This window comes from Lactuca virosa, chromosome 1 (assembly GCF_052849685.1).
Source record: "Lactuca virosa cultivar CGN04683 chromosome 1, Lactuca_virosa_CGN04683_v6, whole genome shotgun sequence".
Taxonomy (NCBI): domain Eukaryota; kingdom Viridiplantae; phylum Streptophyta; class Magnoliopsida; order Asterales; family Asteraceae; genus Lactuca; species Lactuca virosa.
In genome coordinates this window covers 300,801,246-300,826,914 of record NC_136426.1, presented here as the reverse complement: position 1 = coordinate 300,826,914, position 25,669 = coordinate 300,801,246, and the positions used below count along the sequence as shown (strand labels likewise).

The window sequence follows — 25,669 nt, the reverse complement described above, 5'->3', positions numbered from 1 at the left end:
ACGTATCACTTTGGGATTGTGAGTGAGTTTGGATAAGTCAGATCTCAGGGCGGTTTTCTGCTAGTGTCTGGGTTATCAAGGATCATATATGCCATCCTACATATCGAAAAGTCCTTGATGAACCCACAGAGGGACGCATCTTGCGGAGTGGGTTCCGCGTGTACCGTTATCATTTCGGATCTTTGTCGGGATCTGTGCAGGAGTATTATTTAGAGGATACTCAGTCAGGAGTAGAACGATAGTTCTCCAGTGAAGTCAGCATTCAGTGATTCTATCGTGGTTCAGGTATGGTCGACAGTTGTCAACGGATGAACTTCGGAGTTCAAGGCACTACCGTTGCTAGGGGAGGACTAGTAGCATGAAGATAGTGGAGTCAGTTGCGAGTGTTAGACGCATGGGTGTTCGGTCATTGGATCTTCAAGAGAATTGCATTTCTCGCGTGGGCTATGTTCGGTTAGAGTTCAGTGGTGCTGCAAGATTGGAAGTGGGAACGAGGATTCATCAGCCAGAGTGAAGATTAAGGTCTTCAGTGGACAGCATGGGAGATGGTCTGAGGTGTTAGACTGTACCAGATTCAAGAGTACTCTTCAAGATTTCAGAAGATGAACGATCTTAAAGTTTGACTGGTAATTGATCGTTAGCATTGGTAAGCACGGGTTGTCATCAGTGGGATATTAGAAAGCGAGAAGGATTGGGAATCCTTCAATTCTCGCGTGCCGTGAGGGCTTAGTCGGATCTAAGTGGGGGAGAGACTTTTTATTAAGTTCTCCAAATGTGAGCTTTGGTTGCGCGAGGTGCAATCTCTTGGGCACCTTTTCATACAGAAGGGTATTCCGGTCGATCCGGCCAAGATAGAGGTCATGATGCAGTGGGGGATTCCGAGGTCTCCATCTGAGATTCGGAGTTTCCTGGGTCTAGCAGGTTATTACCGGAGATTTATTCGGGACTTCTCCGAGATTGCGGTTCCTTTGATCCGACTGACCAAGAAGTCAGTGGCCTTTCGTTGGGGGCCTGAGCGGCAGGCAGCCTTCGAGACTCTCAGACAGCGGTTGTGCGAGGCACCGATCCTCACCCTGCCAGAGGGTGTAGATGATTTCATGGTTTACTGTGACGCTTTGATCACGGGCATGGGTGCGGTACTGATACAGTGGGGTCACGTGACAGCAGGTTTTGGGAACCAGGGTAGAGCTCCAGTTAGGACTCAAGTCCAGTTGTGTGTTAGGTCGAGTGCGTGTTCGACCCGGTTGGGACAAGTGTTGTAAGATTACGGGGGTAGCCGTAGTATTCACTAATAGTCAGATAGTATGGAAAGTGTTGTAAGACTACGGGGGTAGCCGTAGCATTCACTAATAGTCAGATAGTATGGAAAGTGTTGTAAGACTACGAGGGTAGCCGTAGCATTCACTAATAGTCAGATAGTATGGAAAGTGTTGTAAGACTACGGGGGTAGCCGTAGCATTCACTAGTGATCAGATAGTATGGAAAGTGACGTAAGACTGCGGGCGTAGCCGTAGTATTCACTAGCGATCATATAGTATTGGAAGTGTTGTAAGACTGCGTGGGTAGCCGTAGCATTCACGAGGTTGACAGATAGTGTTAGCGTGTTGTAAGTCTGCGGGTGTAGCCGTAGCATTCACAAGGTTAGCAGATAGTGCTTGAGTGATGTAAGTCTGTGAGTGTAGCCGCAGCCTTCACTTGGTTGACAGATAGCATGAGCGTGTTGTTAGGACGCGGAATGAACAGTAGTACGCACCAGTTCGGGTGCAGCAGGGAGGATATAGAAATCCACGGATTGGATTTCGGAATTACCCAGATGGATTAGATCTGGTTGAGCCAGTGATAAGACTTTGGGAGCGCCACTACAGTTATGGGATCAGGGAATCAATGGACTGTATAAGATTGCTTGTGATATAAGGCTACCATCGGTTAGGTGGCAATCACTTTTAGCCTTGAATTTGGTGACGTCAGGATTCAACGCATGGACCCAATCGGTTGGGTCAGGAGGTTGTTAGAACCACGGTGGCATGATAACTAGTGGCAACTAGTACCAGAGAAGGATTTCGTCGTGTGAGGTGACTAAGTGGGAGTCCTTTGGCTCCGCAGCCGGGCCGGGACTCGATATTTCAGAGGACTAACCAATGAACTGAGACCAGGCAGGTCTCAATAGTTTTGGAAAAACAGCCATATAGCAGCATGCTGTTTCAGGCAGATTCGGTGTTTGGGCAGTATTAGTATTTGTGTTCTAGGATGCAAGTTCGAACGGAATACCAGATTGTTTGGGTTATGCTAAATGACCTATAGGGATAATTGGGTCTGCGATTTCAGTTTTCTAGTGGGAACTACAGGTTATCAGAAGTTGAGTAGTCTGTTGAGGGATAAACAGACTAGATTCAACGATAATGATTTAGTATGAGTGGTCTGTCATGGATTCAGACCATCTCGAGACAGCAGATTTCAGACAGAGTACATGTGGTCTTGTTGCAAGGAATTCGTTCACCTGCGGATTGTAGGGCTTTACGGAGATTGGTCACGGCTACCCTGGGAAGGCTAGGGTGTGCCCAGGATGATGCCTATGTTACTTGAGTGGCTTGGCGTATAAGAAATGGTAAGGAATGATTTCGAGGACGAAATCTAATTTAAGTGGGGGAGTGTTGTAACACCCTGTTTATTTATTAAATAAATAAACAAATTAATGAATGAATAATAGCCCTAAAATAAATAATTATATATAAAAAGATGGTCTCGAAGAGCTAATTGTCACAATTTTAGAAGTCGGGGATTAAAAGTGTAAGTTTCGGATGGGTTCCGTAAAGAATTATGAGGGAAGGGATATTTGGTAAGTATTAGACTTAATTTGTAAAGGATTTCAGGAGGCAGGGTTAAAAAGGTAATTGTTGGATTTGCTTTGCAAAAGATTCTCAAGTAGAGGGCTATTTGGTAAGTTTTGGACCCAAAATGAAAGGAAATTATGGAATTAGGGGCTAAAGGGTAAATGTTGGATTTAATTTGAAGAAAATTATGTGGAGGAGGGACTGAACGCGGAAAAAAGGAGTTAAGTTTGGAATGAGACGGGGGCTTATAACCCATCACCGCCATACGTTACTAGCCCTAACCCTAATGGAATCAGCCGCCACCCTACTCCTATCTCCAGTCGCCGCCGCCACAGTGACGAGTTCAGCCACCATTCCTTGCCCGCAGCTTTTCCGTCAAGCACCACCACCTCAGCCGCTTCTGGTCACGTTGCGAACCACAAAGAGAGAGGGAGAACCGCACAAGCCGGGGATGGAAACGCAGACGCCGATGCATGGGTCGTGATCGATCGGAGTGTTGAGCCGTTGTACCGTTTCCGTGAAGATAGAACCACCACAGTCAGACGTCGCAACTACCCTTCCCATTGACGTCGGCTGCTTCCGTTGCCATCAACGAAGACCAATCGGGGCCTTTTCTGCCATAGATGTTGCTGCCATTAATGTCTTCCCCCAAGCTTGAATACCAGCTGTGTTGCGTGTTCCAGCTCGAGTATGGGTCCGTGTTTCAGTGGTTGGTGTGTGTTTGTTGGCCGGTGACCAAGAAGAACCACCATGGCGGCCAACCATGCTGGCTGCCATCGATGATGCCGTTGCTGTCGTTGCCATATGCCACCAGGTGGGTGGCTGGGGTCTTTTGTGAACAGATAGTATGTTGGGTGTCGTTTCAATGGGCCGGAAAACCGAAAACAGCCACCACCACCACCATGAGGTGGTGGCTGCCGCCACGTGCCACCGCCGGCCACCACAAGGGTGGTTGCGGGTGTGTCTATTTAGTATAGTGTGTGTGTTTATTTCGTGAGTTCATTGTAAATTGTAAAAATTGGAATAATGAAAGGAAAATAAAACCACCACCGTAGGGTGGTGGCTGCCGCCACCGACTGTCGTGTCGGGTGGCAGTGTGCTTGCCTCGTTGAGTATGATTCGTTTGGGGTGCTTGAAACCCTAATGGGCCTTGTAAGCCCTAATGGTCCCAATGAAGCTTAATGGACCTAAAAACCCAAGCATGTGACTAATGGGCTTAATGATATTCTAGTGGGCCTAATAGGCCCAATGAAGCCCTAATTGACCTAAAAGCCCAACAAATTGATAAATAGGCTAGTATTTGGGTTGGAAACCCTAATTAGCGTTTGGAAAACCCTAATGCCAATAAAACCCTAATTTGGGGAATTAACCGGGACACACGGGAATTATTTAATAACTTGAGATATTAAATAATAATCATTGGCAAAGATTAATCTAAGCAATATTGGACTTAATGGATTAAGTGCTTAGAGTATTAAGTCCTTAATGGGTTAAGTGAGAAACACTTAACCATAATCATCATTTTATGTGAAACCCTAATTTCACTTGGGCCTTGAGTTGGGCCTTTCCATTGGGCCTTGGTGATGGGATTATGAATGGGCTATCCAAGAATAATCATATGGATTAGAATATGTTGTTGGACTTTAGGGTAAGGCCCAGATGAGAGTTTGGGCCTAATTTGGAAAATTGGGCCATAATTTGGGCCTTAATGATTATATGATGTTGGGCCTTAGAATAAGACCATGTAAAGGCTTGGGCCCAATTTTCAAAATTGGGCCATATGTTGGGCTTTGATTCCCAGTTGACTTTGGGCCTATGGATTGGGCATTGGGCTTGAATAAGCCAAGCTTGGGGTAATGTAGTAATTATCCAAAGAATGAACTTCTGGTTATGTGTTGGGACCCAATTATTAATTGGGTGATGTTTTAATATTGACAGATCGGGAATCTGTCATCTAGCACCTGGGGTTGAGTCTACGGGACTTCAGCAGTGTGGGATTGAGTCTGCGGGACTTCAGAAGTGTGAGGTGAGTTACCTTCCAGTAGCGGTGGGTCTATGGCCACAATGTCGGCCCACCAGTAGGAGTTGTATGTTAGATGATTGTCTTTGTGATATTCATCTAGGTTTGCTACTACCTGATATGTTTTATGTTCTAGCATGTTTTGATGTTATGATAGTGGTAGTAGGGGTGAAATATTCCCTGGTCACCGGTCGATAGGACCGAAGGGGTAGTTTAGTACCCAGCCATGCTAGCCAGATTATGATATATGTGATATGATATTATTTGGTAGTATTAGGGGGTGAAATAGTCCCCGGTTACCGGTCGACAGGACCGAAGGGGTAGGCCAACACCCAGATATGCTAGGCAGTATGTGATTTATGTTTATATGCTAGGGTTTTATGTGGTAGTGGTATGGGTGAAACAGTCCTCGGTTATCGGTTGAAAGATACCGAAGGGGAGGCCAGCTCCCGGTTACCGGTTGAAAGATACCCACGGGGTAGGCCAGCACCCAGATATACTAGGCAGTCAACGGTCGAGAGGACCGAAGGGTTAGGTCAGCACCCAGATATGCTAGGTAAGGGGTTGACACCCCGTACCTTCGATGTTCGCTACAGCTAGACCGGCCAGTCTAGGGTGACAAATGTCTTCAACGAAACCGACGCCTGAAGAATTTCTAGACAGGCACTCCGTCATATTAGTATGGTTATAATGACTCGCTTAGAATATAACAAAAATATATTTACGCGGATTACACCTATTGTTTATAATCAACTATGGTTTGGTTACCTCAAACGAAATTTTATCACACAAGTCTCGTAGGGTTTTAAGGCTACTACTTTGTATATCTAGAAAATATAGGATTTTCTGGGGGAAAAACGGTTTTTATACAATTTTCGAAAGATGATAAACTAAAGTACACATGCAACTATACTTGATTGGAAACAAGACTTACAACTATTTTAATAGAAAAATATTGGATTTTCTGGATTCTAAACTATCACAATTTTTATGTAAAAATGCTTATGAACTCACCAACATATTTTATGTTGACGCTTTTCAAACGACTTGTATTCTTAGGAAATCAGTTAGCAAGTTTATGGATCACGGATTCTGGATTATTTTGCTGTAGTTGGGAATTTACTTACTAATGTCTCTTTTGTGTAATTTGAGAACAAATACATGATATAAAAACAATGTAAGTTTGTTATCTTAATGTATGATGTTTGGATTTGCTATGTTTAATTTATATTCAATTGTTATGATACTGCACAATGACGTCACCCGCCTCCGGACGCTTCCGCCGTTCTGGTCTGCGGGTGTGACACATTACCTGGAGTTAGGGGCAGTGGTGTTTTCCCTCAAGATTTGGAGACATTATCTATATGGGGTCCGTTGTCGTGTCTACACGGATCATAAGAGTTTGAGATATCTGATGGACCAGCCAAACCTAAACATGAGGCAGTGCAGGTGGCTGGACGTGGTCAAGGATTATGACTGCAAGATCCTTTACCATCCGGGTAAAGGGAATGTGGTGGCGGATGCTTTGAGCCGCAAGTCGGCTGGGTCTTCAGTCAGGGAGACATGTATGAGGATATACATTGATTCTCCACTTGTGGGATTGATCAGAGAGGCCCAGGTAGAAGGGGTTTGGAAAGAGAAATGGAAACAGGAAAGGATCATAGGTGAGATTGACAGATTTGTCACGGATAGTCGAGGGTTGTTGACCCGGTGTGGTCAGGTCTGGGTTCCAGTTTCTGGCAGGATCAGACATATTGTGTTAGAGGAGGCTCATAAGTCTCACTTTTCTATACACTCGGGAGCCACCAAGATGTATTGGGATTTGAGATTGAGCTATTGATTGTCGTGTATGAAGAGGGAGATAACCTGGTATGTCGAGAAATGATTGACCTACAGGATGGTCAAGGCTGAGCATCAGAGGCCTCATGGAAAGCCACAGCCTCTGGAGGTTCCCATGTGGAGAGAGGAGAAGATCACCATGGAATTTAATACCAAGTTGCCGAAGACGACAAATGGTTTTGATGCTATATGGGTCATCGTGGATCGATTGACCAAAAGTGCCCACTTTTTTTCCATCTGGGAGAGCTCTTCGGCCGAAAAGTTGACCAATGTTTATGTCCGAGAGATTGTTTCTCGCCATGGGGTTCCGGTTTCCATTGTTTCTGACCGAGATGTTTGGCTCACTTCCCGATTCTGGCAGAAGTTCCACGAGGAACTGGGCACGAGGCTACATTTCAACACTGTATATCATCCGCAGACCGACGGCCAAAGTGAGCGGACGATACAGACCCTTGAGGATATGTTGTGGGCTTTTGTTATTGATTTTGGTGGGAGTTGGACTCCTACCTAACTCTTGCGAAGTTTTCCTACAAAAATAGTTATCACTCCAGCATTGGTGCTCCGCCTTTTGAGCTCTTGTATGGTCGTAGAAATTGTACCCCGGTTTGTTAGGGAGAGGTTGGTCAAAGGGTCATGGGAGGACCGAAGTAGTCCTTCAGACCACGGAACTTATTCAGCATATCAGGCAGAGGTTGCAGACAACATAGAGTCAAAAGAAGAGCTATGCTAATCGATGTCGATCGGAGTTGGAATTTCAGGTCGGAGATATGGTATTAGTGAAGGCCTCACCTTAGAAAGGTCTGATACGCTTCAGGAAGAGGGGGAAGTTGGGCCCGGTATATTGGACCTTTTTAGGTGATTGCTAGGGTTGGAAAGGTAGCTTACATGTTGGATCTACCTGAGGAACTCAGTCAGATTCACAACACTTTCCATGTTTCGCAGTTGTGGAAGTGTATATTGGACGATGAGGCAGTGGTATCCTTGGATGACATTCAGGTCGATGAGCGTCTGAACTACGTTCAGAGACTGATGGTTATTTTAGAAAGGAAGATGAAGGTTCTACAGAACAAGGAGATACCTTTGGTAAAGGTACAGTGGCCGCATAAGAGAGACTCCGAGTGGACTTAGGAGTCGGAGACTGAGATAAGGGAGCATTATTCTGAGTTATTCATTGCGGCCGACTTTGAGGACGAAGAATAGTTTAAGTGGGGAAGAATTATAACATCCCGATGATAAGGTACTTCTAATGTTAACCCTATAATTTTATTATGTTGCATTTTTGGGTCCCTAAGTAGAAGGAAGTGTGCATGGGAAGCCCTAGTGGAAATTTCGTAATTTTAGAGGTTTGAGAGTATGTCATGCATACGTGTGTACACTTAGCGTACTAAGGCACGCCTTAGTACGCATGGCGTACGTGTCATACATGCAAACCCTAATTTTTTGGATTTGGCTCATATTTAAACCCCAATATAGCCTCATTTTCCCTCACCTTATCAACCTCCACCCTCTTAATACGTTTTTGCAACCCTAATCCCTATTGTGAAGCATTTCTAAGCTTAAGTGGGTGTGTTTTGTGCTCTTGAAGAAGAAGGAAAGAAGAGGAGACCACCTTGAATTTAAGCTCTCTAGATCCAGGATCACACCACCTTTTGGCACCATTTTGAGGTATCAAGTTTTGAACTTGGTGTAGTTTCTTGTAGATCTTGTTTTGGGTTAGTTTTATGTCCTTTTTGTCCCTAATGTGGTGTTTCATGAACAAAACATGTTCTCAACCCATTAAGCTGTCCTTTTAGACCCGGGTCTTGAGTCATAAAAATGGGTTTCAAATGGTTGGTTTTGCTCCATACATCTTGTAGAATGTCTTAGTGGATTAAGAAGTATAGATAAGCACTTAATGGGCATGTAAAGTCATAAAGTCGGAAACTTTATGACTCTTAAGTGTATTTTAGCCATGGATCTGAAATATGGACGTGAGTGCTTAAGCCATTAAGCACTTATTAGGTTTTGGAGCTTGTGGGAGTACGCCCTACATACGAGGTCAACCACGCCGATGGTGGTCAACTTGCGAGGAGGCGAGTACGCCCCACGTACTCATTTTGAGGAGACTTGGCTGAGTAGACTCAGGTGTGTTGACTTAGTTGACTAAATGGATTTTACCAGTTTGACTTTGACTTTGACCAAGTTTGACTTTAGGGTATTTTGGGATTTTGATTATGATTGGTCATTTGGTTGGATAGGTGACAGTTTGAGCTGAGATTCGGAGTCGGGACCTCATCAGCTACTGTTCAGTCTGTGAGGTGAGTTTTCCTCACTGTAGTTGTAGGTCGAAGACACCAAGGCCGGACCATTGGATTAGATATCTTTTTATGTGATAGTATGTTTTGTGATGTGGTGATCCGTTAAATCAGTATCCCGGTATATAGGATGATGCTATGCTTAGTGATCTGTAAGATCTGTCTGATTGTCTGTAGACTGGTTATATGTATGCTTATCTGTTATGTATATGTCGAGATGGTTATGTGTGGTTGGGTTGAGGCGGACCAGTGTAGACTGAAGGCCAAGAGACCCAGGGCGTCCCGGATAGACTGCAGGCCTGAGGGGCGTACTAGTTAGGCCGAAGGTCGGAAGAACCTTCCAGATGGGCTGAAGGCCCGGTGAGCGTACCAGTCATGCTGGCGGTTCTGTGATCGTACGAGATAGTCTGTAGGCCGGTGCGGCGTTCCAATCAGGCTGAAGGCTCTATATGCATGTTGTTTGTTATTATGCTTATGTTATGTGTGGGTAGCTTGTGGGAACTCACTAATCGTTGGCTTACAGTTTTTGGTTATGTTTCAGTTACTTCAGATGACCGCGGGAAGACGAATGCATGACCGTACACATCCTCTGTTTATGATCTATGATTTTGGGAAACTCTGATGTCGAAAATGTTTTGAAAACTATTTTGTAAACACTTTATGGTTTTGGGTTGTATTTAAAAAGTTTAAATTTATCATTGTTTTTATGGATGTTACAAATATAATACAATACATTGATTTAACAAATACTCGCACTAAATATAGAAGGGTTAAGTTTAAAACTTCAACCTATTAAATTATACTGATCATTTAACATATACCGAATGGTTAACAAAAATTAGCAAAAAAATCATGTCCTCAAATAATGTCTTATAAATCAACCATATAGTAAAAGCTCACAATAAAACTTACATAGAAATATGCTCTTAATTTACCTATATTTGAAGTTATCCTTACAAAATTCTTTGTGTTTTCCATATTTCATAAACTAAGTGTATATGGTACAAATGTTTGAAGCATATAGTACAACTAGCGTCTATCTAATTTACCTATATTTGAAGTTATCCTCACAAAATTCTTTGTGTTTTCCACATTTCATAAAATAAGTGTATATGGTACAAATGTTTGAAGCATAGAGTACAACTATTGATGCATATTATATAACTTTATTCCATTCACGTCTCCTTTTTTAAGCGGGAAGCAAAGAAGTTATTCCCCAACACTTGATATATACTCGTCATTAAAATTCTCTTGTTGACGCCTTACGTGAGCTCTATAAATACGCCCCCACAACAAATATCCAAATCACCAAAAATAAAAACCATCGAATTCACAGGTTATTCCCTCTCAAAAATCAAACTGTGTTGCTAATATTTCATATATTTTCTCATAAATCTATTGAGCATTGCTTATAATCCATTAGTGGTACTCCCCAAACATTTATTTGGTTGATTTTGCCACAAATTTAACATGAATTTGTAACCCTTGTTTTATTTTTTGAAGTTTATCTAACAATTCCTTTAATTTATAGATTTGTACGTTGGATATTCACGTCAAAATGGAAGACCTAAATTCTCAGGTTTTTCTTACACTTTGGCTACTTTACTATGTTTCGTCTATTTTATATGGTACTTTATTGTGCATAGTTAGTTGCAATATATTATTTACACATTTTTCATTAACCAAAAAAAAAAAAAAAAAAAACTGTTTTACATGCTTTGTTTTTAATATCTCAACTTAATTAACTAAAAATCTATAACCAATTATCCAAATGATTTATACGCGAGAAAATTAAAAATTTATCCAAATAGAATAATTACTTTGTGGAAAATAGCAAAAAAAAACCAAATTTGCATTTTTATTAGCCACTAAAATCGCAGATGGGTATAATCCATCTGCGATTTCGCCATGCCATCTGCGAACGTAAAAGTGGCTAAAGCACAGACGTGCTTTAGCTATTTTTACGTTCGCAGATGGTTTTTTTTCGTTGTGTATATACCCCTTTTCCAGCCTAAAATCGCAGATGGACTATGTCCATCTGCGATTTCCTCTCTATTCACTTGCAATATTGTGATTTTTTTTTGTTTTTATTTTATTTTATTTTGACTGCGAAATTGATAGGGGTTTGACTACGAAACAACCTTATTATATATAAACTTTTTCAAAAAATTATCATTTTTGTTGTTATTTCTTTAGAAAATTTGTTAAAACCTCTTTAAAAAAATGAATGAATATTTGTTTTGTGTTTTAACTGGTGGGAGGTGGAAATAGAGAGACTTTCTCTAAAAAAGATAGTGAAAAATGAAGAAAAAAAAACGTTTTTATACAAAATAGCTACGAAATCGCAGATTGGATGTACAAAATCACAGATGGAAATGCGAGATCGCAGATGGGCTTAATCCATCTGCGATTTTAAGGGCTAATTTTGTAATTTGGGTTTTTTTTGGCTATTTTCCACAAATTAATTAGTGTATTTGACTAAATTTGCAATTTTCTCTTTATACGCAAAGTTAATATTAGATTTTGGGTTTCAAATATCAATGAAAACACTCTGATAATTCATGATCATATACATAATACACTTTCCAAAATACTATGTGATTTTAATTATTGTCATGAAGTATCACGAAATCCGATTTGGGATACGAAAGAAAAAACAAATCCAAATTTTAGGCAAAATTTGAGATCCTAACTCAAAATACATTGCTTTGTTTGTGTTATGTTGAGACAAATCTTGTAGATTGAATAAAAACTTATTTTCCAATGTTCTCTATCTTTCTCTACGCCAACACCTTAATTATATATTAAGATGATGACCGTTTTAAAGGTGAAAAGACGCCAATTTGGATAAGGCGTATTCCTTAGGTTTTTGGCAGGAAAATTCCGAATGTGCGATGCGCCTAGCAACTCAACTTGGGGCCTTGCCACCGAACCCCCACGTTCTCGTGTCCTAATTAGCTGTCCGAAAATGCATCCATATCTTTTATCTCGAAATATAATCAAACGGAAGTCAACTTGTACTGAATAACATCCTAATTAGAATAAATATATTGATGATATTAAATCATCAATAGTTAATACTTTCAAAATTATCTCAATAATACATATTATTGATACCTAATTTTAGGTTAACTTTATCGTAGAAAAATAAGCAAACATTTCTTAAATTTTTTTAAAATGATTATTGAAAAGTTTAATAATAAGTAGGTTTGTTTAAGTTTCTTATAAAAATGAAATATCAATTATAGGACATTATTTTATCTTATGGTAATATTAGTTATATATGTTAATTATAATTAATTTTATATAAAAAGTTTGTAAATAGATTGGAAAACAAATAATGTCGATTTAGGACAGATAAAAAATTTTAAGTTATGATAATATTTAATATTGTGTAACTTACGATCATATTCCAAAATCCAACTTCTTGTTTTGTTGAACATAAAACAGAACATGCTTTTATTTTCGTAATTTATTTTTTGTTTTTGACTTCTTAGATATTATATTATTTTTTTTTGTTAAGAGAAATTAGATAAAGCTATTTTTCTTTATCTTAGATTCTTTTTAATTGCATAATCTAATTAAAAATATTTATTATTGTATTTATCCGATCATATATTTTCATGATAAACCCAAACATGACAAATTATAATCAGTTTTTGATTTTTCAGTTAAAAAAATTTGTATGTCTATTCAACGTGATGTCTACTGTTCATTGAAATAGAAAGTTAAAACTTTACAAGGAAACTATATTTTTTAAAGAGAAAGTAACTATGGAAATGAAACTAATCAAGAAATGATTTTTATAATAAATTTATATTAAAGAATAACTTAAATTTTAGAAAAATATTTATTTTAGGTTTTGGTAATAGGTAATAGGTTGCAGTTTATTTTGTTTTAGATTGTTGTATTAGTTATTTAATTTCAAATTTACATTTCATAATTTTTTTAAGAAAATAAGAAAACCAAATTAAAAGGGCATATTAGCCATTTTAAGTTTAATACGGACCAAAATCTACATAGAAACATGATCAAAGTACGACCAACCCAAAAAATTAAGAATTTAAACTAAAACCCGAAAAAATACATAAATTTTCTTTTAAAAAAACAGAAAACAAAATTAAACCCTGCCTCCACCCCTTATAATAAAACCCGTTTTCTATTTACTTCTCCCTTGCGCCTTCACTTTTTAACTTGTCTTCGTGCAAAAAATCAACAATAGATAAAAATTAGTGGTAACAAGTAAAATCCAAAACAATGTCTCTTTCTCCACAAAGACGTTTGAAAACTGTAGTACTATTTATTTTCTTTCTATCTTGTTTTATATTTCGAAAACCAATTAGTTTTCTGAATTGTTATATGTTTGGCTAATTTCTTTAAAATAGCATATTACTTATATTTTAGATGCCAGATAGATGGATATTTAGTCGATTGAAAAGAAAAACATTAAAATCATGTATATATTATTATTATTTTAGTCAAATAAACAGTTTAAAATATTTTATAATATCATAAGCAAAGATAACATCCATAAATTCAAATATAGCAAGCCATTGCAATCATGCTAAGTAAACAAGCCAGAGCGAATGAGGCGAACGACTAAAAACAAAGAATTAAATGAGAAAAAGACTTGTATTACGTTAGAATGTTTAAAAATGAAATGAATTTACATGTTTAGTCTTGTGGTATGACAAAGAAAAAAATACAGTTGAATTGAATATCAAGAAAAATCCTATCATGGATATTTACAATTAATGATTTTACTTATTGTACTAGTATATTTTTCTATCATCTTCTTAAGAGCTCTTAACGTATTTTGATCCTTGTAGCATTTTTCCCGGACTTCCTTGTCTTCTCCATATCTCACCGGAACTAGCTAGGTCCGTGAATTGCTTTAATAACGTTGGCAGCCTTGAACTTGCTACCAACAAATTCCGACAGACTATGTATTTGTACTAGACTAACACCGACGTAACTAGGAAATGACAATAATACCCCAAGCTAACACCCTTATTACAAAAAACACATAAAGGACTAGTAACAAGTGAAAGGCTCGAACATAAAGGACCAGATCGATGGTTTATCAATACCTCCCCATAAAGTTTCACCTTGTCCTCAAGGTGACAACCGGACAACTTAGCTCACAGTAATTCTAAATTTTCCCAAATGGCTTCAAAGTATGACACAACTAATAAACGTGAAACACGAGTTGAATGATTGAAGTTGGTGGAAGATCTTGCTGATAAGCCACTTTGCACATCCTTGTTTAAGATTTGATACGATCCATATAAAAATGGGCATCCAATTTTGGACAATTTCCACATAAAATTCAACCTCTTTTCTACCAAAATCATAATTTTGCTTCATACAAAACTGCACTTGAAGTAGTTGCCTTCCCGCTCTTCCAAAATACAATAACATTCCAAAAAATCTTGCTCCACCTGATCCAACTTTGTAGTATTACTATTGTAATAATGGTGGTGGATCACGATCGATCATAGAAAACTTTAAAGGAGAACTCTTCAAACCCGCATCAAAAAACATATTTTTACCAATATTCGGCCCAAGGGAGAAATATGTTCTATTGCTTTGGTTTGTCTAAAATGAAACATTAAAGGTATTATTCTAAACATTTGTTCACAACTTTTGATTGTCCATCTATTTGAGGGTGAAAGGTGTACTTTACTCGATTCTGTCCGTTGAAGCTTAAAAATCTAACGTCGATAGATTTTGCAAACCCTCGCGTATCACACAATATGGAAGCAATAAAAGCTTGACATTTTCATGCAATGAATAAAGAGAACCCAAAACAGGAGAAACTTTTTATTACTATAATATTTCAATGTGCTCAACATTACAATCTAGTCTTCTTATATAGGAAATATGCTCAACATTATCTAGTCTCCTTATATAAGATAGTAGTAAACTCCAAATCATTACAAAAGTAAATGCGAAGATTTAAAACCGACACATTATATTCGGTCAAAAAAACCTACAAATTAATATTGATCCTAAATATATAAGTAACCTACGTAATAATAAATGAGGTTATTATTACTTTTATTCCAGGTTCCCAACGATTAGACCTGACAAACGTGTCGTGTTGTGTCGGGTTCGTGTCGTGTCAACACATTAAATGGGTTGAAAGGGCTTGACCCTAACCCGACCCGTTTAATTATCGTGTCTTGTCGTGTCAACCCGTTTATTTTCGTGTCGGTTTCGTGTCGAGTTCCGGGTTAAGGTTTAGACCTTGTAAATATGTTGTGTCATGTCTGCTTGAAACATTTTAAAGGTTGGAAAGTAGAAGTTATGGATGCAAAAATGAAAAAGTGAAATATTGGAGTTAGGAGATGAAATGACAAAAAATTTATTAAATTTAGAAGGCAAAATGAAAAGAGTTAAAGTTGGGGAGCGAAGAGGATAAGTGGTGAGGATGATTAAAATTAAGTAACTTTGAAAATTTAAATATTATTTCTAATTCTTGAGTTTGGCCCACTACAAGTCTATAACATATAATATATTTATAAAAATATGAAATTTATAATAAATAATATATAATTAAACGGGTCATATTCGAGTCATCTTCGAGTTGAAAGTGACCCTAACCCTAACCGTTTAATTATCGTGTCGAGTCGTGTCAACTCGTTTACATAAACGTGTCAAAATCTTTGACCCTAACCCGCTAATTTCGTGTCGGATTCGTGTCGGGTTTTCGTGTCGTGTCATGTTTTGTCAGATCTACCAACGATCAATATGTGAATCAGCGAGTTGTGTTGTTGGTCCCTTATCAATCTCCCTCGCTTGAAAAAAACTCATCCTCGAGTTCTTAGAGTAGGCATTTTTGGTTGAAATATTGTTGATCAACGTTGAAAAATTCATCATTATCCACCATTAACTTTTTATTTGGGCTCTCAATATCATCCATGTTCCAAGTATGTTGCATTTTGAAGAAATTTTGAACCATTATTTTCTTTAGAATATTGAGCTTTGATATCTCATTCTTTTATCAATTTAAAATTATTTTCCTCCTCCAAAATTTTGACAAAGACTTTGATATCCTTTCTAACATTCTCTTTACCTTGAGATTCATCAAAACCATTATTATTAAAGTTTTTGTCTTTAATATCTATACGTTTGTCTCCAATTATTTGTTGTTGGCCTTCGATTTTGCTACTTGGGTTTTTGCATTGATATGGAGTAATGCATTTCGTTTCTATTCCCATTTAAAAATGTAGATATTTTTTTTGTTTCTTATAAATATCACTGACTTCTTGTTGCCATGATGTTCCAAGTAGAACATGACATATATACATGTCAACAACCTCGCAAAACACATCATCTTTATAGGTTTTTTTCAATGGAAATGGGGAGCCTGCAAACTTTACCTTTTCCGCTCTCATAAGTCTCTATTGATAATTCTAAGTACTTAATAAGACCATGTGAGACAAAATTATTAGCATTATGAGTATCAATAATTAAGCTCGACGACAAAATTATCCATCGCGATTTGTGTGGTTATTTTGACCATCTACGATCGCGACACGTAGTTGTTCAAACTCGACGACAAAATTATCCATCACCCAAGAAAGAACATCAACCTCACGATTAAATCCAACGTACTATGTCATCAGGATACTAACGAGCTCTGATACCACTTGACACGGGACGGATTTTGCAAACCCTCGCGTATCACACAATATGGAAGCGATAAAAGCTAGACATTTTCTAGCAAAGAATAAAGAGAATCCAAAACCGGAGAGACTTTTATTATAATATTTCAATGTCCTCGACATAACAATCTAGTCTTCTTATATAGGAGGCTCATGGCCGGTGTAGGGCAGGGGCAAACTGGGCAGTGGAACAGGGCCCAAAATTTTTAGGGGCCCATTTTTTTTAATATATTCTTCGGCGCTTCAGTCTTTTCGGCCTCCTTCTTCCTCCTTTGGCGCTTCAATCCTTCGGCCTCCTTCTTCACTTTCGTTCGTTTTCCATTTTCTTTATGGTTCGTTTTCCTAGCTTTCTTCTTGGTGCCTGCAGGTTTGTGATTTTTTCACAAGCTAATTGATTTTGAATTAATTTGTATAATAGTTGAACTTAATTCTTCTGTGATTGATTTTCTTATATATAAATTATTAAGAACTAGTCTCATATTTTTCTGGCTTTCTGGTTCGTTTTCTTTCTGATTCGTTTTCCTAGATTTCATCTTGTTTCTTCCCGTTCCCTATGTCTCTTATATAGAAAATCTAGATTAATTTTGTGATTTTTTCACAAGCTAATTGATTTTGTATTGCTCTTTTTTTTCCATTAAGTTGATTGTATTACTGATTTTGTACTACTGTTTCTGACATACCTGTTGATTTTTTCTATGACTTGATTGAAATCTATTTAATGCATTAGATTGTAGGAGGAGATGAAGCTATATTTTATGTTTGTTGTTTTTGAATGAAATGTTAAACATGTATGTTAAACAATTGGTCTTTTTGATATTAAAGGTCCAACTGTGTGTATGTGTCTCTGCTTCAATTAGCAATTTTATATGTTCAATTATGCTATTGTGAAGCCTAGGCATACCTGTTGTTTGTGCTTCAATTAGAAATTCAGTCAGTTATAGCACTACACCAAAGATGGGATGCTCTAATTGCTTTATATATAATACAAAATTTAAACCGGAGAATGAACTTTATTATAATATTTGCATTGGTTTTCTATTTCACCAAGTACTTATATTGTCAAAGTTAGATTCATTAAAGTAATTGATTGCTAATTCACCAAGTACTTATGTTTTAAATTGCATTTTTCTCGAAAAATTGTACTTGTAGTCGGAGAGGCTGAACCTGGCCATTTTGATTCAACCCAATTAATTTTCTCAAAAAAATTAATACTTTCACACGAGAAAAGCAGATTTCTGAAACTTATTGTCGTTTTAAAAAAACTTGGGTTTATATAATTTAATTCGTCGGACGTTAGGACCTTTTTTGCGGTTCGTCCTGTGCATTTTAATCCTCAGGACCGGCCCTGAGGAGACTAGTAAACTCCAAATCATTACAATAATAATAAATGTGAAGATTCATAACCGACACATTAAATTCGGACATTAATATTGATCATAAATAGAAAAGCAACCTAGTGTAATAATAAATAAGGTTATTATTACTTTTACTTTATGGAATAAAAAAACAAAAATCTATAATAAAAAATCAAACTATGGAACTAAAATATTCAATATAATTTTAAATTGAAGAATATGTGACTTGAATTTGACCGTCTTTCCACGTTCCCAACAATCCATAGGTGAATCGGCGAGTTCGTTGTTGGTCCCTTGTCAAAATCTATTTCAAAAATCGACTTACGAAAATTCAACCTATAATCCATATTGGTTGACATTAAAGCATGTAAATAAGTAATTTCCTTGGTAAAAAATTTAGCTACCGATTGAGTTGTAAATGGATGCTTCGAGGTGACTAAATAAAGGAATTTATTTGCTCAATTGGTCAACTACCATAATTATAAAATTCATTCCTCTTACTACAAAAATAAAATTCATTTGTCCGGAGTCTAGAAAACTATATATGAGGCCCATTATGATTTCTTTCCATACCTTCAAAGGTAAACGTATAAGTTGTAGCAACCTCGCCACATTTCCAGACAAACGTTTGTTTCTTCGACAAAGATCACATGCTTTGATCATATCAAATATACCGTTCATTATTCCCATCCCAAAAACCTTCCACGCAATACGTAGTTAAGCCACCTCTTTTTCGAAGTGACCAACTATCGGTCTGACATAAAATTCTTCAAAGATAAATTTTGATCAGTGTTGACTTCCTTGGTATAACCAATTAAAAGAAATTATTTTTGAACAGTAAAACCTTTATGCGAATTAAGGTCTTCCATAAGATCCTTTTTATCTTATTTAAGAGATCATCATTGTTTATTTCTTGTTTTAAAATAATCTATTGTCTCAAATGTGCTCCACAAGGACTGTTCACTATACTTCTGGGCTTCATTCTTGATAAGGCATCCGTAGTTCAATTTTTAAATCTAGTATTTTACATATTGCCTTCACTTAAACTTCGTTTTGGAACCTTCTCCCATCCCTTGAAAGAGCCCAATTTGATATCACTTCTCATAGACTTTTCTCTCCAAGTTCACCATTCACACTTTGTCCTAAAGCCAAGTAGCCTAAATCGAGGCACCTTTGTAAACAAGTATACAAGGGAAGAAACTAAGAACAAACTTCTAAATATAGTTATCTTATAAGATGAAGTTTACACAAGTTGATGGATGATTACAAATGAAATGAGACCTATTTATACTAGAGTCTTCCATTATCATACGAGAGAAGAAAATGAATACACACACTTACATACATACACACACCCTACATATTTACTACTAAGGTTCCAGAAAACTAGTATACCATTTTACCATCTTTTTTAGAGGACTTGAAGTTTTCTTCTCGATTTATGTGAATTTTGGATCGACCTAAACATGGTAGGGAATGACATTATGAAGTTGGATTCAAATAGATCATAGTTTAAAACTTTAAGGTAAGAACTTTCTAATAAAATAGGATGTGTTATTGTCCCTTGTTGACTATAGATAATTTCATTCACCTCTAGTTATATTGGAGTTGACCCTCTCTCTTTAGTGGATCTTTTGGAGTGAAAATCTAGGACTCCACACATCATATAACAATCTAATTAACATAGTATTAGAGCCAAAGTTGAGCACCTCAAGCTTTGACACATTAGTCTAATCTAATCCTCGGTGGGTGTGTTAGTGTTCCACATCGACTTGACATATGGTCTTATTCACATTTATATATACCGGAGTGCAGTCTTATCCACCCAAGACCGCATTTGGAGAAAAAAAATTAGGAATCCACATATCCTATAATAATCTATATAACATGATTTCAAATAGTTAACAATTCTATGTGGAGGTGGATTCATTAAACTTTTAGTGTCATGGATGGTTATTTCCCCATCTCCAATCTCTTCTGAATGGATTGAATCGAGTTAAAATAATTAAAAAATATATAGTGCTTTTACTACTACAACAAAATACTTTTTTCATGTCTATGAGGAGAAAAAGCACGTACTGATTTTTTTTACATGAAGTCATCCTAGATACAGGGTAAGAGTTTTAGTGTGTGACAGATAAAGGGAACACAAATAGGCATTTTGGTCATCACATATTTGGTAGAGTCTATTTTGTTTGGTAAATAAATTCAAAACGACTATGTATAAATAAATTTGTTTTCTAACCACTCTGTTTTAGTCAAAACTCTAGAAATTAGGGATATATGGTCTTCTATTTACCCCTCTTTGAAACCACCCTTTGTGTTTTTTTAAGAATTCTACAAAGGAAGAAAATAGTATCCATAATTTTATTAAAGTTGATGGATTATGCTAAACACCTTTATGTGTTAATTCACTTAATTGAGAGAATAAAGCCATCACCTAGTACATGGGTTTTAAATGACCATCATATAACTTTATCACTTTTGATTACATTCCTAAAGTACTAAATTTATTTTATATTCATTATAATTGTAGAATAATAGTGGCAAGGAAAAGGTGCTGAGTTCAATTCAGCATGTGAGCAAAATATGTGAAAGCCTAAAACATCACAAAAAGGTAAATCTGTTTGGGCCTCCAGGAGTTGGGAAAACATGGATGGCAAAGAGAGTAAGTGAGCGTGCTACCAGGAGGAAAATTGTCCATCTCACACTTTGGGTGTTTATGTGCAAAGAGTATACGAAAGAGTCTCTTTCTAAAAGTATTGCTCAACAGCTATGCTTACTTCCTACTACTTATGAGGAGTGGGAGGATGGGGATGAAAATAAGGAACTAAAGGACAACGATGATAAGGTTCAAGACTCAGAAACTTTGATTAAAGAGATAAAGAAGAAACTTGAAGAAAAGGAAAAGAAGAAACTTGAAGAAAAGGAAAAGACGAAACTTGAAGAAAAGGAAATTCTTCTAATTCTAGATGATGTTCACCTAGATCACAAAACTGAACATGATTCGAATGAAACAAAGTTTTGGTCACTATGGAATGAAATGTTTCCTAATGAAAACTTCAAAACTCTTTTAATATCAAGATTAAAGAGGGAACATGAAGATATTTCTGATGCTATTGAGGTTGAAGCTTTCCCTAAAGAAGAGTCTGATGCTTTATTGATAGGAAAACTTGATGCTCAGTTGAGGAATAAGGAAAGAATCCTAGATCTAGGTAAAACATTGATGGAAAAAAGTAACGGTTTACCTGGTACAGTTATTATGATAGCAAAATCCTTGAATTACTTTGGTGTAGATCCATCTAGAATGTCTATTCTTGAAAAGGAGTTGGAAGAAACATCTCGCAAGTACAGTGTAAACAAGTTATTGTGCATGAAGCATGATGTGTTGCCCATCAGTATTTTGAAAGATCTATGGTGGAGTGGTCACCATTTCTTTCGTGATTCAGCAAGTGTTCACTACAATGAGCTGATAACTTACTGGATCTTGGAAGGGTATCTGGGTTTTGGTAGCATGACTAGTTTGTATAACAAAGGTCATGGGATTGTAATGGAGCTTATGGATTATGGCATACTCAAAGGGCTAGAGGGTGATTACGTTTTCATGGACAAGTCACTTATAAACGTTGATGATCTCTACCAGTATGTTGACCAAAACGCAAATCTTGGTTTGGCAACTGTGTTTACTTCTGATGTAGATGGTTTTGGGAGAATCACACATGAAGATGGAATGTTGAAAACACCTCGGACACGTACGAAAAGGAAGAATCAAGAGCAGAAAGAATCATCATCAAAGGAAGTTGGTCAGAATCTTTCAACTTTATTATTAGACGGAACCCATTTTAGCGAGCAAGTCATGATGAACTTCCTTAAATCCGAAATGGAACTTCAAGTTCTAGCTTTATTCAATCCTACCATCAAATCTTTGCCAGAGTCGCTGGATATGATGGAGAATCTTCGTGTTCTTGTGCTTAGAGGTTGTGAGTTTTTGCAAGATGTCAAGCTCCCTTTAAAAGCTTTGCGTGTTCTTGAGATCTCTGGTGGTGGAAGGTCTTTGAGGTCAATAAAATCGATATTCTTCAAGAATATGGTGAATCTTCAAAGTATTCATCTATCTGGACTTGAAATCAGATATTTACCTCAGGCCTTTTATAATCTTCTTGAACTACGTTGGCTAGTCATTAAGGATTGTCAGCGTTTGAAGAAGCTTGAGAGCCTTTCAAAACTTGAACATCTTTTGGTCGTTGACCTCTCGGGTAATATCGCTTTGGATACTGTCGATAAAAACTTCTTGAAATTTAAGAATCTTCAAAGCCTTAATCTTTCTAATACCTTGGTTTCCACCACCCCGTTGCTCAAAAACATTGAATCACTCACTCATTTGTTATGTCGAGGATGTAAAGGTTTAGGCAGATTGCGAGGGCTAACTTCACTAACCAGTCTCCAAACTCTTGATCTCTCTGGTTCCATAGAATTCGAAGAGTTCCACGATTCGTCTTTACAAAGCTTAAGATCCCTCAAAACCCTTGACCTATCTGAAACTGCAATTGATCGTCTGCCTTCTAACATTTCCAACCCTCGTTCTCTTTATCTTAAGAGTTGCCCTCAGTTAGAAAGACTTCCATGCATCGAATCCCTTGTATACCTCGAGGTACTTGATGTTTCAGGTTCGAATCTTAAAGAGTTCGAGGAGGGATTCTTTGACCGAATCACATGTCTTCGAGTCCTCAACCTTTCAAAAACTAATGTTGTAGATCTTCCTTCCCTCTCAGAGCTTTTCAATCTTCGTGAATTGTACCTATCACGTTGTCTATCATTAAAAAGTTTGCCATCGTTAGAATCTGCTACAAAATTGGAGATTCTTGATGCCTCATGGTGTAGTGCTTTAGATGATATTGGAAATCAATCTTTCGAGGGAAAAACTCGCCTTCAAAAGATCGATCTTTCTGAAACAAAGATCGAGTCCTTCCCTTCCCTTTCAAATCCAAGCCATCTCCGTCAGCTCCTACTAAAGAACTGCAAAGCCTTGAAGAATTTTGAATTAAATGTATCCTTGCCAAATCTTGAGGAGTTAAATCTTTCTGGTGTTACCTTGAAACCTACTGGAGCTGAATTCGTGAAGGATATGAGCAACATTCAAATTCTTGACCTCTCTAATACTTCCCTTGAACAAATTCCCTCCATTTCAAAATTCACAAACCTTACTCGTCTTTCTCTTGCTGGTTGCTCATGCTCAGACACAGAACTAGATTTGAAGCCATTAAGTAAGCTTGAAGTATTGAATCTTTCAGGATCATCAATCAAGCGTTTGAGAAACCTCAGTGGGTCCCACAACCTTCAAAAGCTCCTACTTCAAGGTTGTTCTATCGCGGAGTCCTCTGAAGATGAAGAGTTTCAAGATCTCTTGGGGTCCAACCCAAAAATACCTGATGTGATGTCTGAATTAAGTCATCTTGACCACATCGAGTTTCCAAATGTCAATGTTGACACCAGCCATGAAGAATCTTCATCAAAAGAGGCGAATCAAGATCAATGGAGCATCTGTCGGTTGTCTGAGGATGACAAAGCTCCCATATTTACTAGTGGTTCTCAGTTTCTTGAAATTCTCAAGGAAAATCCTTTGCAAGAGGAGAGCCATTTATGTGCAATTCCTTACATGGTGGAAGGTGAAACTGGAGATCGATATCTTCAAAGACATGAACTTGTTTTTCGAGATGTCTACCTCCAAGCATACGGGTTTCCTCAATACAAGGGAAACAAGTCGTTGCAGATTCGTGGTTTTAACCATTTCCCAAAGGGTATCGAGAACATCATCAGTAAAGTCAACATGGTCTTTCTGATTGATAATAAGTTCAAGGGTTTGCCATCTGAGTTTGATATGGTCTTTCTGATTGATAATAAGTTCAAGGGTTTGCCATCTGAGTTTGATGTCTCTAAGCTCAAGGAAGTAAAGGGATGCTGGATCGACAGGTGTGATGAAACAATCACCATTTTTACCGAAAAGGAAGGAGAGGAAAATTCCAATTCTGAATTTTTCTTGCAGAATCTTGGAATTTCGAATAATCGTAGTTTGGAAAGTATATATAATGGGAAACCGGCATCTGGGAGCTTCGATAGTCTCAAGAGTTTGTATTTGGAAAGTTGTCCAAAGCTTTCAATCGTATTTCAATCATCATGGCTACCAAAGAACTTGGAATTTCTTCAAATCAAATACTGTAACAAGATAGTATCACTCTTTAATCAATCGGATCAAGGTATACTTCCAAGCTTAAAAACATTGCATTTATGGGAACTACCAGAACTAGAGAACATTGGCCTCTCATTTCCTGAGTTACAAACTCTCAAAATCTGGGAATGCCCAAAAGTGAAGCAAATTGAGCGCATCTTCCAATCATCCGATATTTTGGAGACATTATGGATCACTGGTGCGACTAGTTTGAAGAGTTTAGACGGAATCTCAGGTTTAAGACGTCTTTCTACTCTTATAGTGGAAAGTTGCCCGATGCTTGAATATGTTGCCTCTTTTCTGGACTTTGTTAAGATCATCGAGATAAAGTCATGCGAGAAGTTGCAGATTTTGTTTACACGCTTGTACTATATGCCAGATTTAGACACACTCTATTTTGAAGACCTACCGATGCTGAAAAAGATTGGCGTCACTTTCCCATCAATAGTAACTTTAATTACTTACGACTGCCCAAATTTGAATCTCAAAGACACGATTGTTGACTAGAACTGATTCCACACGCATCATGGTACGTTTCATCTAGTTCATCAAAACGTCAATTATATAATAATGAAATTATTGACTATGTATTTTGACACTCAGGTTACATACCGTGGCATTTAATTACTTGTTCCTGAAAAAGATGACAGAAAATTACTTGTTCGTGAAGGTAATAAAAGTTGTGTCATGCATTGGATATATTTGTGAGGATTCTAATAATGTGTGTGCTTAATTACTGATTGGATCATGTATGTTAATCTCTTGTGCTATTGTGTATCCGTAGACAAAGGGCATCACTTTCTTTGTTCATTGTAAAATAATGTGCGTGAAAACGTGACCGAACAATAAATCCATGTATTATTTATCCTGCATCTTGATTGTTTAATAATATGGTTTGAGTTATCAATCAATTCTTATTATCGTTTATTAATATTTCTGCTTGATTAATAATGTATACAGTGATTTTGGGAAAACCTCCATGATTAAGCAAATTTTTTGTATAGTGTTTCTCTAATGCATATTATAATACATCTTTTAATGGTTAAGAACCTCTCGGCCATTTGTTTTTTTTATATTATAATCTATTGGAATTTGAAATCCTGTGTGGCTATGTGTGATAGTTTTATAGGCGGTCCTAACAAATTAAATAACATTCTGCTATTAATACCTCATTTTTTTTCTAACATTACCTCTTTAATTATTACTTGTTTGGTGCCAGATTTTATAGCGATTATTTTTATAGAAGTTTTTTCAAAATTCTAACATATATATATATATATATATATATATATATATATATATATATATATACACACACTAGCCGTTTACCCCCGCCAAGCGCCGGGTGCGAATACTTTTTTCAGAAATTAGTTGGTAGAGGTGGCGATTAGTTATTTTGCACAAATAGTTTACTACGTCTAAACAATTATCAAT

General features: G+C 37.2%; 1 protein-coding gene across 1 annotated transcript; it reads left to right on the top strand.

Annotated features, from left to right (window-relative positions):
* The first annotated feature begins 10,291 nt into the window (after positions 1-10,291).
* LOC145167462 (putative disease resistance protein At4g19050) lies at positions 10,292-25,100 on the top strand. Its single transcript, XM_079086683.1, has 4 exons — positions 10,292-10,320; positions 10,516-10,563; positions 20,546-24,764; positions 24,839-25,100. Exons 2-3 carry the CDS (start codon positions 10,543-10,545, stop codon positions 24,740-24,742), a joined length of 4,218 nt encoding a protein of 1,405 aa, XP_078942809.1. The 5' UTR covers positions 10,292-10,320; positions 10,516-10,542; the 3' UTR covers positions 24,743-24,764; positions 24,839-25,100.
* Positions 25,101-25,669: the final 569 nt, after the last annotated feature.